This window comes from Podarcis bocagei (genome assembly GCF_964188305.1).
Source record: "Podarcis bocagei genome assembly, chromosome: 12".
Lineage (NCBI taxonomy): Eukaryota > Metazoa > Chordata > Lepidosauria > Squamata > Lacertidae > Podarcis > Podarcis bocagei.
In genome coordinates this window covers 15693597-15707323 of record NC_138137.1, presented here as the reverse complement: position 1 = coordinate 15707323, position 13727 = coordinate 15693597, and the positions used below count along the sequence as shown (strand labels likewise).

The following is a 13727-nucleotide window of genomic DNA, read 5'->3' as shown; positions in this document are numbered from 1 at the left end:
GGGGGCGGGGGGCGGGGAGACAACCCACAACTGTCTTGCTTCTGCAAGCAACATGCTCAACATTTCCCCACTAAAACGCCTGCCTGCGTCAGCTCCACACTGACAAAGGAGAGAGGCGTTTTTATTTTATGGCTGAAATTCAGCCCAGTGCCAAACCCATACATACGGTTTTGATTGCTGGCGTGAATACAGGAGAGGGGGGACATGTTTTCCCCTGGAAGTTAGGAACATCCCTTGGAAAGGGAGAATAGCGCTGCATGTGTTGCTTGCAGAACTTCTCGGATTCAATTCCTGGCATCTCCAGTTAAAAGGATCCGGTTGAAGTGCGGGATGGGCAAATCCATCCATATCAGTTTCTCTCAGTTGCTGGTTTTCCCAGACTTAGGTCCAGTTCCACACATTACCACATCAATTTGCAGGTTGTTCTTTTTTAAGACCTCGTGAAACTTCTCCAGCACTTTAGCACAAATTTCCCCTCATATCCACAGGTTTGCATGCAATTTGGACAGAAAGTGGTTTGTTTGTTTTTTGCATGCTGTTTTCACTAATTTATGCATCCCTGATGTCCATTTCCCCCTACTATATTCTTCTTCTTTGGCGATCACTTGTAGCCGAGTAAGATTGTCTTCCATAAACACGGTCTTAACAGTGAGTCTGTAGGTGACTGTGGAGGCCAATTCTGGAGCCACACGTCCTTCCACAGTGGGGACATTGGTTTCCAGGTGGGAGTTGATCACAGTGAGGGTTTGCCAAGCATGCCTTCCTCTTAGCACGTTTCTCCCTTTTGTCCTGAGTTCGAGCATCTTCAAAGCCCATGACACCTTTGGAAAAGGCTGTTCTTCAACTGGAGCACTTGCAGACCAGTGTTTCCCAGTTGTCTGTGTTTATACTACATTTTTTTAGATTTGCCTTGAGAGAGTCTTTCAACCTCTTTTGTTGACCACCAACCTTACACTATCGGAGTAGCTGCTTTGGCAGGGACGCGGGTGGCGCTGTGGGTTAAACCACAGAGCCTAGGGCTTGCCGATCCGAAGGTCGCGGTTTGAATCCCAGCGACGGGGTGAGCTCCCATTGCTCGGTCCCTGCTCCTGCCAACCTAGCAGTTTGAAAGCACGTCAAAGTGCAAGTAGATAAATAGGTACCACTCCGGCGGGAAGGTAAACGGCATTTCTGTGCACTGTTCTGGTTCGCCAGGAGCGGCTTAGTTATGGCCACATGTCCCGGAAGCTGTACACTGGTTCCCTCGGCCAATAAAGTGAGATGAGCGCCGCAACCCCAGAGTCGGCCACGACTGGACCTAATGGTCAGGGATCCCTCTACCCTTTACCTAGTTGCTTTGGCAGACGATAATCAGGCATCTGAACAACATGACCAGTCCAACGAAGTTGATATTGAAGAATCATTGCTTCGACACGGGTGATCTTTGCTTCTTCCAGTACACTGGAATTAGTTTACCTGTCTTCCCAAGTGCTATACAATGGTACCTTGGGTTAAGTACTTAATTCGTTCCGGAGGCCCGTACTTAACCTGAAACTGTTCTTAACCTGAAGCACTACTTTAGCTAATGGGGCCTCCCGCTGCCACCACGCTGCCGGAGCACAATTTCTGTTCTCATCCTGAAGCAAAGTTCTTAACCAGAAGCACTATTTCTGGGTTAGCGGAGTCTGTAACCTGAAGCGTATGTAACCTGAAGTGTATGTAACCTGAGGTACCACTGTATACACATTGCTTGTCTGGAAAACAGCATTGCAAAACTCGGGGAAGTGTGATTTTTGAAGAGTGGCCAAGTTTTGCTTTGTGTATTGATTCAGAAAGTGTAAATTTGCCTTTAAATGAGGACTGCTTCTAATCTGTTGGTGATCCTGAGGTGGGAGGCCCGTCAGATGGGAATTCACTGAATGAATTTCCTTTACTTATAAAGGTAAAAAACAGAGGTGTGTAGAACCAATGAAAGCTCGTGCCTTTGTGAGGAGATATAAAAAAGACTTTGATGATATTCTGGGAATTCAGCGTGGAGGAGAAGAAGAAGTGCTACTAGGCAGTTGAATGTGTATGCATGCTCCATCCCTTTCCCCACTTCAATGGCCCCAGACATTGGCAACCCATGCTATGCCACTGGCTCCAAGTTGTCCCTTGTCAAATGTTGGCGCAGTTACTTAGCTAAGGAAAGAGAAAAGCAAATGTGGGGCGGAAGATGGTGGGAGAGGCAGAGGAAACTATTCCTTCCAGAGAAGGAAGCTGTTATTTAAAAGCACAGTAGCCCAGAAAACACTCCACAGTTATTTGCACCCAGACTGATGCTGTAGTTGCTTTTTTGCTGAGATGGGGGTGTTGCCATGAATTAGGCTTTGCGAAAGAAGTCAGCATGCAATGAGCTGGCAATCATGTTGTCTGGATTCTCCATCAGCAGAGGCTGAATGAAGTCGGAACAATTCTAGGCTGAACATCCCGTACAGAAGGAACCACAGTCTTGTTTTATATTTTTCTTTCTTAATGGGATTACCAGCTCTGACTCCCAATGGCTTCAAAAGCTGTTGTGTGCCTCCTTAGATTCTCCAAAGCCATTCTTAATAATTTGTTTTTCTGAAGGGAAAAAAATGCTTTACATATTAAAAAAAACAACCCTCTATTTTCACACCGCATACAAAACCACAAAACACAGATTTTCAGTTTCTTCAAGATTTGCAGTGTGCTAGTTTGTTCCTCACGGGGACAGCATCGGGTTCCGTTGAAGGCATGCAAGTCAGCAGATATGGTCTCCATTTTCTTTTCCCCAAGGAATGCATAATGTGCATTCTTTAGATTCCAAGATAGCCAGATGAAAGGAGTGGAATTAAGAGTGGGGATCCCTGCAAGTCGCTTGGAGTTTACTTTTTGTACAAAAATGAAAAGGACAAAAAGCATCTATAATAAATAATCATCCTCAAAGGAAACTCCCCCCTCCCAGAAGCAAAATAATTTCCACTTGTTCTGAGACCCCATTTTTGCTGCTATCAAGAGAAAAGAACAGCAAAAAGCCAACACACATATGCTCAAAATCACCACTCATGAAAAGGAGAGTCACCTCTCCAATGCATCTGTGTACATTGGCCACAATCCCAAAGTCCGCGCGAACACAGGTTCCTCTGTGGTCTTCCCTGGCCCAGTTCCTGGCCTGGCTTGGCTTGCTCCCACGAGTCAACAAGCCACTTTTTCAGACACCCAAGAGGTTAAAAAGTGGGTTGTGGGTTTGCCAGTTTGTTGAAGTGACCTGAACTGGGAGAGAAAGGCCTAAGTGCTCAGGCAGACTAGGGATCTCTGCCGCCGTCGTTTCCGCATGACCAGCAAGGGTTTTTTGGCACAGGCACAAAGTATGAGCGGGACCAGCCCTATCATTTGAGACTGTGGGCAATCGTAATCATAACAGAATGTTTTGAGCAGCCAAGTTTTTTCTGCTGCCGACGAATGACAAGGAGTGAAGACGAGCACCATCCTATGGGAAACGAAAGGCTCATAGGTAGGGGGATATCACAGAGATAGAAGAGGCAGCCCACTTTCTGGGTAACACCCACAATGCCACGAGAATGAGCAAGGTAAGTCCTACCCGACTCAGCAGTGGTTCTTGCCAGCCATGTGGCCCAATGGGTGGGTGACCCAAATACACAATGAATGAATGAATGAATGAATGAATGAATGAAGCACTTTGTGCACATACGGTATACTGTACTACAAAGATCAGATGTGGCAAAATAGCACATCCAGATGTGCCAAAATAGCACATCAGGTTTGCCTGAAAAGACTTAGGTTAGTCGCTTCCTTAACCAACGGAGAAAGTAGGCCTGTTGCAGGCTGAAAGAAAACTATATGAAAATGATGTACCATTCCTTTTGACTCCTAGTAAGTTAGCAAAATTAAAAGACGCCTGCTTCTTGGGAGAAAAGCAATGACAAACCTAGACCACATCTTAAAAAGCAGAGACAAAGGTCCGTATAGTTAAAGCTATAGTTTTCCCAGTAGTGATGTATGGAAGTGAGAGCTGGACCACGAAGAAGGCTGATCGTCGAAGAATTGATGCTTTTGAGTTATGGTGCTGGAGGAGACTCTTGAGAGTCCCATGGACTGCAAGAAGATCCAACCTATCTATTCTGAAGGAGATCAGCCCTGAGTGCTCACTGGAAGGACAGATCCTGAAGCTGAGGCTCCAATACTTTGGCCACCTCATGTGAAGAGAAGACTCCCTAGAAAAGACCCTGATGTTGGGAAAGATGGAGGGCACAAGGAGAAGGGGACGACAGAGGACGAGATGGTTGGACAGTGTTCTCGAAGCTACCAGCATGAGTTTGACCAAATTGCGGGAGGCAGTGGAAGACAGGAGTGGCTGGCGTGTTCTGGTCCATGGGGTCACGAAGAGTCGGACACGACTAAACGACTAAACAACAACAACAACGAAGTTAGCAAAAATGTGTAAGACAAGTACAACTACCTGCTGGAAATGTAAAGAAAAAGAAGGTACCTTTTATCATATGTGGTGGTTGTGTAAAGTAATAAAAGCATTAGGGGAAATGATATATAATGAATTGGGGGTGTCTGTTTAAAATAACCGTTGTAAAAAAACAATCCAGAAGTTTTTTAATTAGGAATTGTAGGTACCGACATCTCAAAGGAGCAGAAAAGACTTTTTATCTATGCTACAACGGCCTCAGGGATGCTACTAGCCCAGGGATGGAAAGAAGACAAAGTCCCAACCGGAGAGGAATGGCAAACCAAGCTGTTGGAGTACGCCAAAATGGCAAAACTGCTCAGGAACCGAAAAGACAAAAACTTTAAGAAAGAATGGGGAAATTTTATAATGTATTTAGGAGACCACTGTAAGCAGATGAAAACATTAGCAGGATTTTAATAACACTTGTAATGTAACAAATACTATGGACAATATGACTACATACAAAATATGGATTGTGAAATAATATGCAGTTGAAAACATTGATAATAAGACCCATGGAGGGGATGGGGGGGGGGAGTCTAGAGATTCAGAGAAATCTCTAAATGTGGATATTTATTTGGTATTGTTATAACTCTACACTTGTTAAATCAAATAAAAATTATTAAAAAACAACGACAACCCCAAAGCAGAAAGAACCATATGTTGCACAATTAACAACTCTGGGCCGGCTCCATCCAAGAGTGCTAGGCTCCCTTTAATATGCAGACAGCATGTCTGCATCAGTGCTCAAATGTGCAACCTTGCACATATTTTTGAAACCACTACAGTTCTCTCAGAGAAAGGGGGGGGGGGACAGGCTCAGCATTCTTGTCCTCCAAGAGCCTTTACTGCTAAAACAATTCCCTACACTCTGTCTTGCTAACATCTAGCCTTGGGAATCGGTAGTGATCTTTGCCGTGAGTGTCACCCTGTGTTGTGTTGAGGATTGGAAAGTTGAGATCCTGGCCAGTAGGTGTGGAGGGAAAGAATTGGCTCTGTGATTGACTTCCTGGACAAGGATTCCTAGAAGTCATACTGGAACTAGCTCACATGGTAATGCCGAGAATGTCAGTTGGCTCAAGGAAATAGTCACAGAAACTCTCCGAAGGAGACTTCCATCTTTCGTTTAAAAACAAATCAACTTCATAAACTTTTGTGGAAGGGAGGAGGATGGTTAACGGATGCTTTCATTGCAACACTCGGCTCTGGAAATCAACTCATTCTCAAATGTCTGCAGGCATGAAGGATGGAAATATTTGCGCATGGTCATACTCTTGGGACAAACCTAGACAGCATCTTAAAAAGCAGAGACATCACCTTACTGACAAAGGTCCGTATAGTTAAAGCTATGGTTTTCCCAGTAGTGATGTATGGAAGTGAGAGCTGGACCATAAAGAAGGCTGATCACTGAAGAATTGATGCTTTTGAATTATGGTGCTGGAGGAGACTCTTGAGAGTCCCATGGACTGCAAGAAGATCAAACCTATCCATCCTTAAGGAAATCTGCCCTGAGTGCTCACTGGAAGGACAGATCCTGAAGCTGAGGCTCCAATACTTTGGCCACCTCATGTGAAGAGAAGACTCCCTGGAAAAGACCCTGATGTTGGGAAAGATGGAGGGCACAAGGAGAAGGGGACGACAGAGGACGAGATGGTTGGACAGTGTTCTCAAAGCTACCAGCATGAGTTTGACCAAACTGCGGGAGGCAGTGGAAGACAGGACTGCTTGGCTTGCTCTGTTCCATGGAGTCATGAAGAGTCGGACACAACTAAACGACTAAACAACAACAGAATCTTGGGAAAGGCACAGGGTCGCTTCCTGTGTTGGAAGAGGAAGTCTTGGGCGGGTTCAAAACCCAGCTCACTCCTAAAGCACATTGACCACCAGCCTTGGGACAGTCCGTTTCTCAGACTAGCGTACCTCACAGGGTTGTTGGGAGGGAAAAACAAGAGTAGGCATACCATGAATGCTGCCTGAGGTCGTAAAAGTGGAAATGCAGATAAACGTATAAGTATTCACAGGGTGCTTGGAATTGCATGCACTGTTTGCAAAGACATTTTTTAAAGTGGGAGAGCAAGGCTGTTGCGGGGAACTTCTTTTTGAGACACCAGCTATCACGGTTGCCTTAGGTGTCAAGGTTGGACTTCCAGGCATTAAGGATGGGGCAAAGCGAGGACTCCAGCACAAACTTGCAAGAGGAGCATAAATGCCACAGGGCCTGAACAATCCACTTCTCCTCAAACTGAAACCTCCACCGTAAGTGACGAAACAGCACAAACCACCCCATTAATCATTTCTCTGTGCAGGCTCATTTTTGGCTCATGGTATGAACTACTGTGGGACGCAGGTGGCGCTGTGGGTTAACCCACAGAGCCTAGGACTTGCCGATCAGAAGGTCGGTGGTTCGAATCCCTGCCACAGGGTGAGCTCCATTTGCTTGGTCCTTGCTCCTGCCAACCTAGCAGTTGGAAAGCACATCAAAACGCAAGTAGATAAATAGGTACCGCTCTGGTGGGAAGGTAAACGGCATTTTTGTGTGCTTCTCTGGTTCGCCAGAAGCGGCTTAGTCATGCTGGCCACATGACCTGGAAGCTGTACGCTGGCTCCCACAGCCAATAAAGCGAGATGAGTGCCGCAACCCCAGAGTTGGTTACGACTGGACCTAATGGTCAGAGGTCCCTTTACCTTTATGAACTACTGTGCACATTCATGGGATAAGTGGTTGCCGTTGCATCGAAAGCCCTCAAAGATGCTTAATGGAGTTTTGTTATGTTGTGCAAATCAGCTCACCAGTGCTATTTTATCAGCTTTGTTTATTAAAAAATGGTTTCTAAGTTCCAGTTATCACTGGCTGTAATGCTTGCATCTCATTGCCATTCAGCTCCTGCCATACCTTGCCAATTAAGATTTCATGTCATGCATTGGATGAAGCATGTATCCGTTCACAAAGCTTACACTTCATTCATTCACCTTTAAGATTCTGTTATTATTTCTGCAGGAGACTCACAGAAGAGCACCTCTCTGGAAACAATTACGGTACATCAAGTCTGCTCAGGGAGTCCATACTGTGGTGCTATCAAGTATGAAAATATTATTTACGCCAGCCATAAGGGATGCAAAATGTGCCCAGCTCTGGGGAAAGATGCTTATTTCTTCGCCATATCTGTTCATATTACCATTCTGCGAAATAACATTCCTGTTGAGATATGACAGGAAACCACTAATCTGAACTTTTCAGAAACAATTAAAGACAGGTTCCTTTCACAGCTGGATAAATGGATCTTTCCTGAGGCTGTCTACTTCTTAGGGTTTTAGTTTTGCTTTAAACATATTTGCTATTGTGGTGTTCTTAACTGCTTTTAATTATCGCCTAGGAGGAGGAAAGCTCTCACCCAAAACCTCTGCTGTCTTGTGGGAGAAAAGGCTCAGGAATCTGAATTGGAGTCCCTAAGACGGTTTGATGGCGACTCGCACACCTCCTTCCAGCAACTCCTGCAGCCAAGCTGGTGTCAAACCGGTTGCTCTGCTTTCCTTTGGACCACATCAGCAAGGCTGAGAGGGAGGGGCGTCTTCTTGTCTGGACAGCCTAGGATCTCCATACAAACTGTCCAGGATTGCACCCCAAAAAGGTCACTTCAGTGCTGCTTATGCAGTGATTTTACTTCACCCCAGAGGCACACTCCATTGTCTCTCGAGACAGATGGATGCCAATGAAATTGTCTTGAAATGGTGGCTTAGAAGGCAATTAATAAATCAGTGGTGGTAATAATAATAATAATAATAATAATAATAATAATAATAATAATAGGAAGGAGAATTAATTTCTATGTGTTTACTGGCCCATTTATCTCAGTGCTGCCTCTACACCGATGGCCAGTAGCTCTCTAGATCAACGGTTATGTCCCTGTGGAGATGGCAGTATTGAGTCAGTGGCTCATGTGCTTCTGGCTTGCGCTCTTTATAAAGATTTGAGGAGTGAGGTTATTAAAGGTAAAGGTAAAGGGACCCCTGACCGTTAGGTCCAGTTGTGACCGACTCTGGGGTTGCGGTGCTCATCTCGCTTTATTGGTCGAGGGAGCCGGTGTAGAGCATGACCAAGCTGCTTCTGGCGAACCAGAGCAGCACACGGAAATGCTGTTTACCTTCCCGCCGGAGCAGTACCTATTTATCTACTTGCACTTGACGTGCTTTCGAACTGCTAGGTGGGCAGGAGCTGGGACTGAGCAACGGGAGCTCACCCCGTCACGGGGATTCGAACCGCCAACCTTCTGATCGGCAAGTCCTAGGCTCTGTGGTTTAACCCACAGCGCCACCCGCGTCCCTAGTGAGGTTATTACCCCTCTATTATTGTCCATGCCGGGTCGCTCAACCATTGCTACTGTGTCCTTTCATCTAGCAGATCAAGATGATCAGCTGACAGCAAAAACCGCAAGGTTTTAGCAGGGGCGATTAGACTAACATCTATTATTTGATTATTGATGTAACACCCCCCCCCCAAAGTATTTTCTATCGTTAGGTTTTTACCTCTTATCTTCAGTACATTTTATTTTATTTTATTGCTATAGCTAGCGGCTGATGCAAATAAATATTCTTCTGATTCAAGCTCTCGAGGTTTCAAACAGAGGGCTTTCTCTGCCTTCCCTGGAGAAGTCAGAGATGGGATTTCTGACCGTTCGCATTCCACGCAGTATTATTATTACTATCATTGATTAAATTTCTACACCTGTAGGTCTCAGGGTGGTTCATAACCATGGCCTGACATCTCTTCTCAACAGGCCATCCTGGTTTAGTCCACCTTTCTCCCAAACTAAGGTCCAAACCAAGCTGAGCAACAGTTTTCATTGCCGTCCAGGATAATAAGACCACATTCCCACATGACGCCTGCTGTGCAACTGAACAGATAAGAGGCTCCCTATTTGCTTTCCCTCAGCTGACTTGCCACTAAGTTGCTGGCTGCAGGGCCAGGATGGTACCTGTCACAAATCCTAAAACTCATCCGTCTTGTATTGGTCAGCCTTAGATGAGGCGCAACTTGTTTTCTTACAGTTCCCGCAGGGTGGGAGTTAATGCCACGAGACACGCGGCCGGCTCCACATCACTGGAACCGAAGCAGGGGAAGGCGCATTGGGGAAGTCTGCGTTTCGTACAGGGGGAAATCCCTGTAGAGTGGAGAACTGTAATGTGGGAACAAGACCTTTGCAAATCCATTTGTCCCCCTCAAGGATTTTGTAGACTGAAACTACAGCTCTAGCGGGGCTGGCCCTGCCATTGGACAGAGTCGGGGGGGGGGCTGTCTCAGGCGGCAGACGCTGAGTGAATGGCGACATCCCTCCATTCCTCCCGATTCCCCTGTTGGCCTCAGGTATACCGTCCCATTGTCAGTAAGATTCCTCTGCCAGGATGGTGGGATTCTCTCTATGGCCTGGGGTGGCAGGTGCCTCCTTTGCCGCAGGCAGCAAAATTGCTTGGGCTGGCCCTGAATCCCGTACAGTGGTACCTCAGTTTACGAACTTAATCCTTTCCAGAAGTCCGTTCTTAAACCAAAACCGTTATTGAACTGAGGCGCGCTTTCCCTAACGAGGCCTCCTGCCGCCGGTGTGCCTCCTACCCTTCAGATTCCGTTCTTAAACCAAGGTAAAGTTTGCAAACCGGGACACTACTTCCGGTTTTGCGGAGTTTGTAAACCGAATCGTTCGTAAACAGGACTGTACTTAAACCGAGGTACCACTGTTTTTGGGAGTAAGCAACACTGAACTTCCTAGGACTGCACTACAGTGGAACCTCAGGTTAAGTACTTAATTCGTTCTGGAGGTCTCTTCTTAACCTGAAACTGTTCTTAACCTGAAGCACCACTTTAGCTAATGGGGCCTCCTGCTGCCGCCGTGCCGCCGGAGCACGATTTCTGTTCTCATCCTGAAGCAAAGTTCTTAACCCGAGGTACTGTTTCTGGGTTAGCGGAGTCTGTAACCTGAAGCGTCTGTAACCCGAGGTACCACTGTACTAGGAACCAAACTCTTACCATGCTCAGACGGAGAGTTTTCTTTCTTTTCCTCCCACCTCCTGTCTTCACCTCCGGCAGAATACCCCCGGCTCGGTTGCCTCTTTTAATCGGTTGCCCATTAATTTCTCATCGCTCAGCTGGAGGACCTCATACGTCGGACTTCCCAAGAGCCCAGAACAACAGCCATCAAGATCTCTGGTCTCTCTCCATTTCTCGCTCTCTCTTGGGCTAACTGCAACCAGATGTTACATCTTCAAGGTGCATTCCCAGCCGCCACACTTTGTTGGGAGAGTTTGGTTTGCAGACTGAGCCTCCTCTTACTCATCTTTCAACCAAAAAAGAAAAAGAAAAAAAAGAGGAGGGAGCTAGGTTTTCAAAAAATACAGCCTGTGAATCTCTTGCTAAACTTTCCAGGTGCTGCTGTAGCTCGTAGAGGTGTTCAGAGGGACCCTGTGCAAACGGGGAAAAAGATGATTCTGAGCCATAGGAGCAGCCAGCCAGCCAACTTAGTTGCTGAGTGTTCAAAGTATGCCAGGACTGGCAGACTTGTGGGAGGGGGATCAGAGGAAGGGGGGAGGCCTGCTCGCATTGCAGAAGCTCTTTTCACAATAAAAGCCTTCTCGGATTTCTCTTGAAACACTAAAAGCCTGAGCCTTGAGCCTTAGTCCGGGGGGGGGGGGAGCCGGCCAGGCGCTCCTCTTGCGTAGAGCAGAGAAGCACACTGCATCGTTTGTGGGCAAACGGTTTGCCAATGAATACTAGGTTGGACAAAATGCAGAAGACTCAAAGAAGTGGGTCGAGGAGGGAGGCATTATGGTGCAGTGGTCAAAGCAGCGGTTCCCAGTGTTGGTGGCATTGACCTGGGTGGGTGCTAAGAAGCAAGGAGATCAACAGTCATCTCATTCTGCAGTTATCTTATGGGCAGTATCGTTTGTTTGTTTTTGTTTTCCAGTCACCGTGTCCAATATAGAGCCACTTCATTATTTCTGTTGCGCCTCCCAGAATTTCTGGTTGCTATGCAAGCATCTCATATTTGTACACCCATAAGCCCACAATTTCTTACAGCTGCCACTAGCGAGCTTTTGTTCATTTTCACCACTGTCATAATTTTCCTATTATCTTTATTATTGCTATAAGCTTGGGAGGGGTGGGGGTTTGAGGCTCCCCTAAATTCTGGGATCCAGGAGGGGTTCGAATTCAACCAAGTTCTGTGTTACTTAGGTGAGATGTGACTAGGATCACAATTTTTCTGATCTGAGCTGGGAGGGATGTGGTTTGCAAGGGCTAGAAGGCTTGGGAAAGTGGGGTCAGAGCACCGTGTGGGTTGACAATTTGAACCCGGGACTGTGACCATGGGAGAAGCAGGACCCTCTTGGAGTGTAATGCTGGAAGCCCCTCCAGCTCAGGTGGTGTATATGTGTAAATAAACCATATATCATAAAGACACCACAGTCTATGCCAGGCCTCATTTGCAATCCTGCCTTGGACCCCTGTGCTCTCGCACAACACAGAAATTGGGGTGATAAAAGGCCTTCTGTTTCCATCGCCAAAGTTTTCAGGAGAGCATTTGCAACCGGTTGGCACCATTTTAGAGTGAATTGCCAAAAGTCAGATTTTTGCTGAAATTGTGACCCCGGGGCTTAGGGATTTTTTCAAAAAAATATTTTCTTCCAGTTAAGTTTTTGAGGGCTGATTTCTTGTCCTGTGACAAAAAGCCTTCTGTTTCGAGTGCCAAACCTTTCAGGAGAGCATTTTCAAGCTTTGGGCACCATTTTTGAGTGAATTGCCAAAAGTCAGATTTTTGCTGAAATTGTGAGCCCGGGGCTTAGGGATTTTTTCAAAAAAATATTTTCTGCCGGTTAAGTTTTTGAGGGCTGATTTCTTGTCCTGTGATAAAAAGCCTTCTGTTTCGAGTGCCAAACCTTTCAGGAGAGCATTTTCAAGCTTTTGGCACCATTTTTGAGTGAATTGCCAAAAGTCAGATGTTTGCTGAAATTGTGACCCCGGGGCTTAGGGATTTTTTCAAAAAAATATTTTCTGCCGGTTAAGTTTTTGAGGGCTGATTTCTTGTCCTGTGATAAAAAGCCTTCTGTTTCCATCGCCACAGCTTTCAGGGGAGCATTTGCAACCGGTTGGCACCATTTTTGAGTGAATTGCCAAAAGTCAGATTTTTGCTGAAATTGTGACCCCGGGGCTTTGGGATTTTTTCCAAAAAATATTTTCTGCCGGTTAAGTTTTTGAGGGCTGATTTCTTGTCCTGTGATAAAAAGCCTTCTGTTTCGAGTGCCAAACCTTTCAGGAGAGCATTTTCAAGCTTTTGGCACCATTTTTGAGTGAATTGCCAAAAGTCAGATTTTTGCTGAAATTGTGACCCCGGGGCTTAGGGATTTTTTCAAAAAAATATTTTCTGCCGGTTAAGTTTTTGAGGGCTGATTTCTTGTCCTGTGATAAAAATCCTTCTCTTTTGAGTGCCAAACCTTTCAGGGGAGCATTTTCAAGCTTTTGGCACCATTTTTGAGTGAATCGCCAAAAGTCAGATTTTTGCTGAAATTGTGAGCCCGGGGCTTAGGGATTTTTTCCAAAAATATTTTCTGCCGGTTAAGTTTTTGAGGGCTGATTTCTTGTCCTCTGATAAAAAGCCTTCTGTTTCCATCGCCAAAGCTTTCAGGGGAGCATTTTCAAGCTTTTGGCACCATTTTTGAGTGAACTGCCATAAGTCAGATGTTTGCTGAAATTGTGACCCCGGGGCTTAGGGATTTTTTCAAAAAAATATTTTCTGCCGGTTAAGTTTTTGAGGGCTGATTTCTTGTCCTGTGACAAAAAGCCTTCTGTTTCGAGTGCCAAACCTTTCAGGAGAGCATTTTCAAGCTTTTGGCACCATTTTTGAGTGAATTGCCAAAAGTCAGATTTTTGCTGAAATTGTGACCCCGGGGCTTAGGGATTTTTTCAAAAAAATATTTTCTTCCGGTTAAGTTTTTGAGGGCTGATTTCTTGTCCTGTGACAAAAAGCCTTCTGTTTCGAGTGCCAAACCTTTCAGGAGAGCATTTTCAAGCTTTGGGCACCATTTTTGAGTGAATTGCCAAAAGTCAGATTTTTGCTGAAATTGTGACCCCGGGGCTTAGGGATTTTTTCCAAAAAATATTTTCTGCCGGTTAAGTTTTTGAGGGCTGATTTCTTGTCCTGTGATAGAAAGCCTTCTGTTTCGAGTGCCAAACCTTTCAGGAGAGCATTTTCAAGCTTTTGGCACCATTTTTGAGTGAACT

The 13727-nt window shown here is 45.7% G+C and overlaps 1 protein-coding gene across 3 annotated transcripts in view; it reads right to left on the bottom strand.

Moving 5' to 3' along the window:
* Window positions 1-11125, bottom strand: part of GASK1A (golgi associated kinase 1A) — a 28219-nt gene extending 17094 nt beyond the window's left edge. For 2 of the 3 annotated variants that reach the window (XM_081164626.1, XM_081164625.1), the window contains exon 1: window positions 10482-11121. Coding sequence is in view for 2 of the 3 variants with exons in the window: in XM_081164625.1 (XP_081020751.1) it covers window positions 10482-10484 (3 nt within the window). In the remaining variant the exon portion in view is untranslated. Of the gene's footprint in view, window positions 1-10481 lie in introns of all 3 variants that reach the window. The other variant, XM_081164627.1, reaches the window with a different exon arrangement.
* Window positions 11126-13727: the final 2602 nt, after the last annotated feature.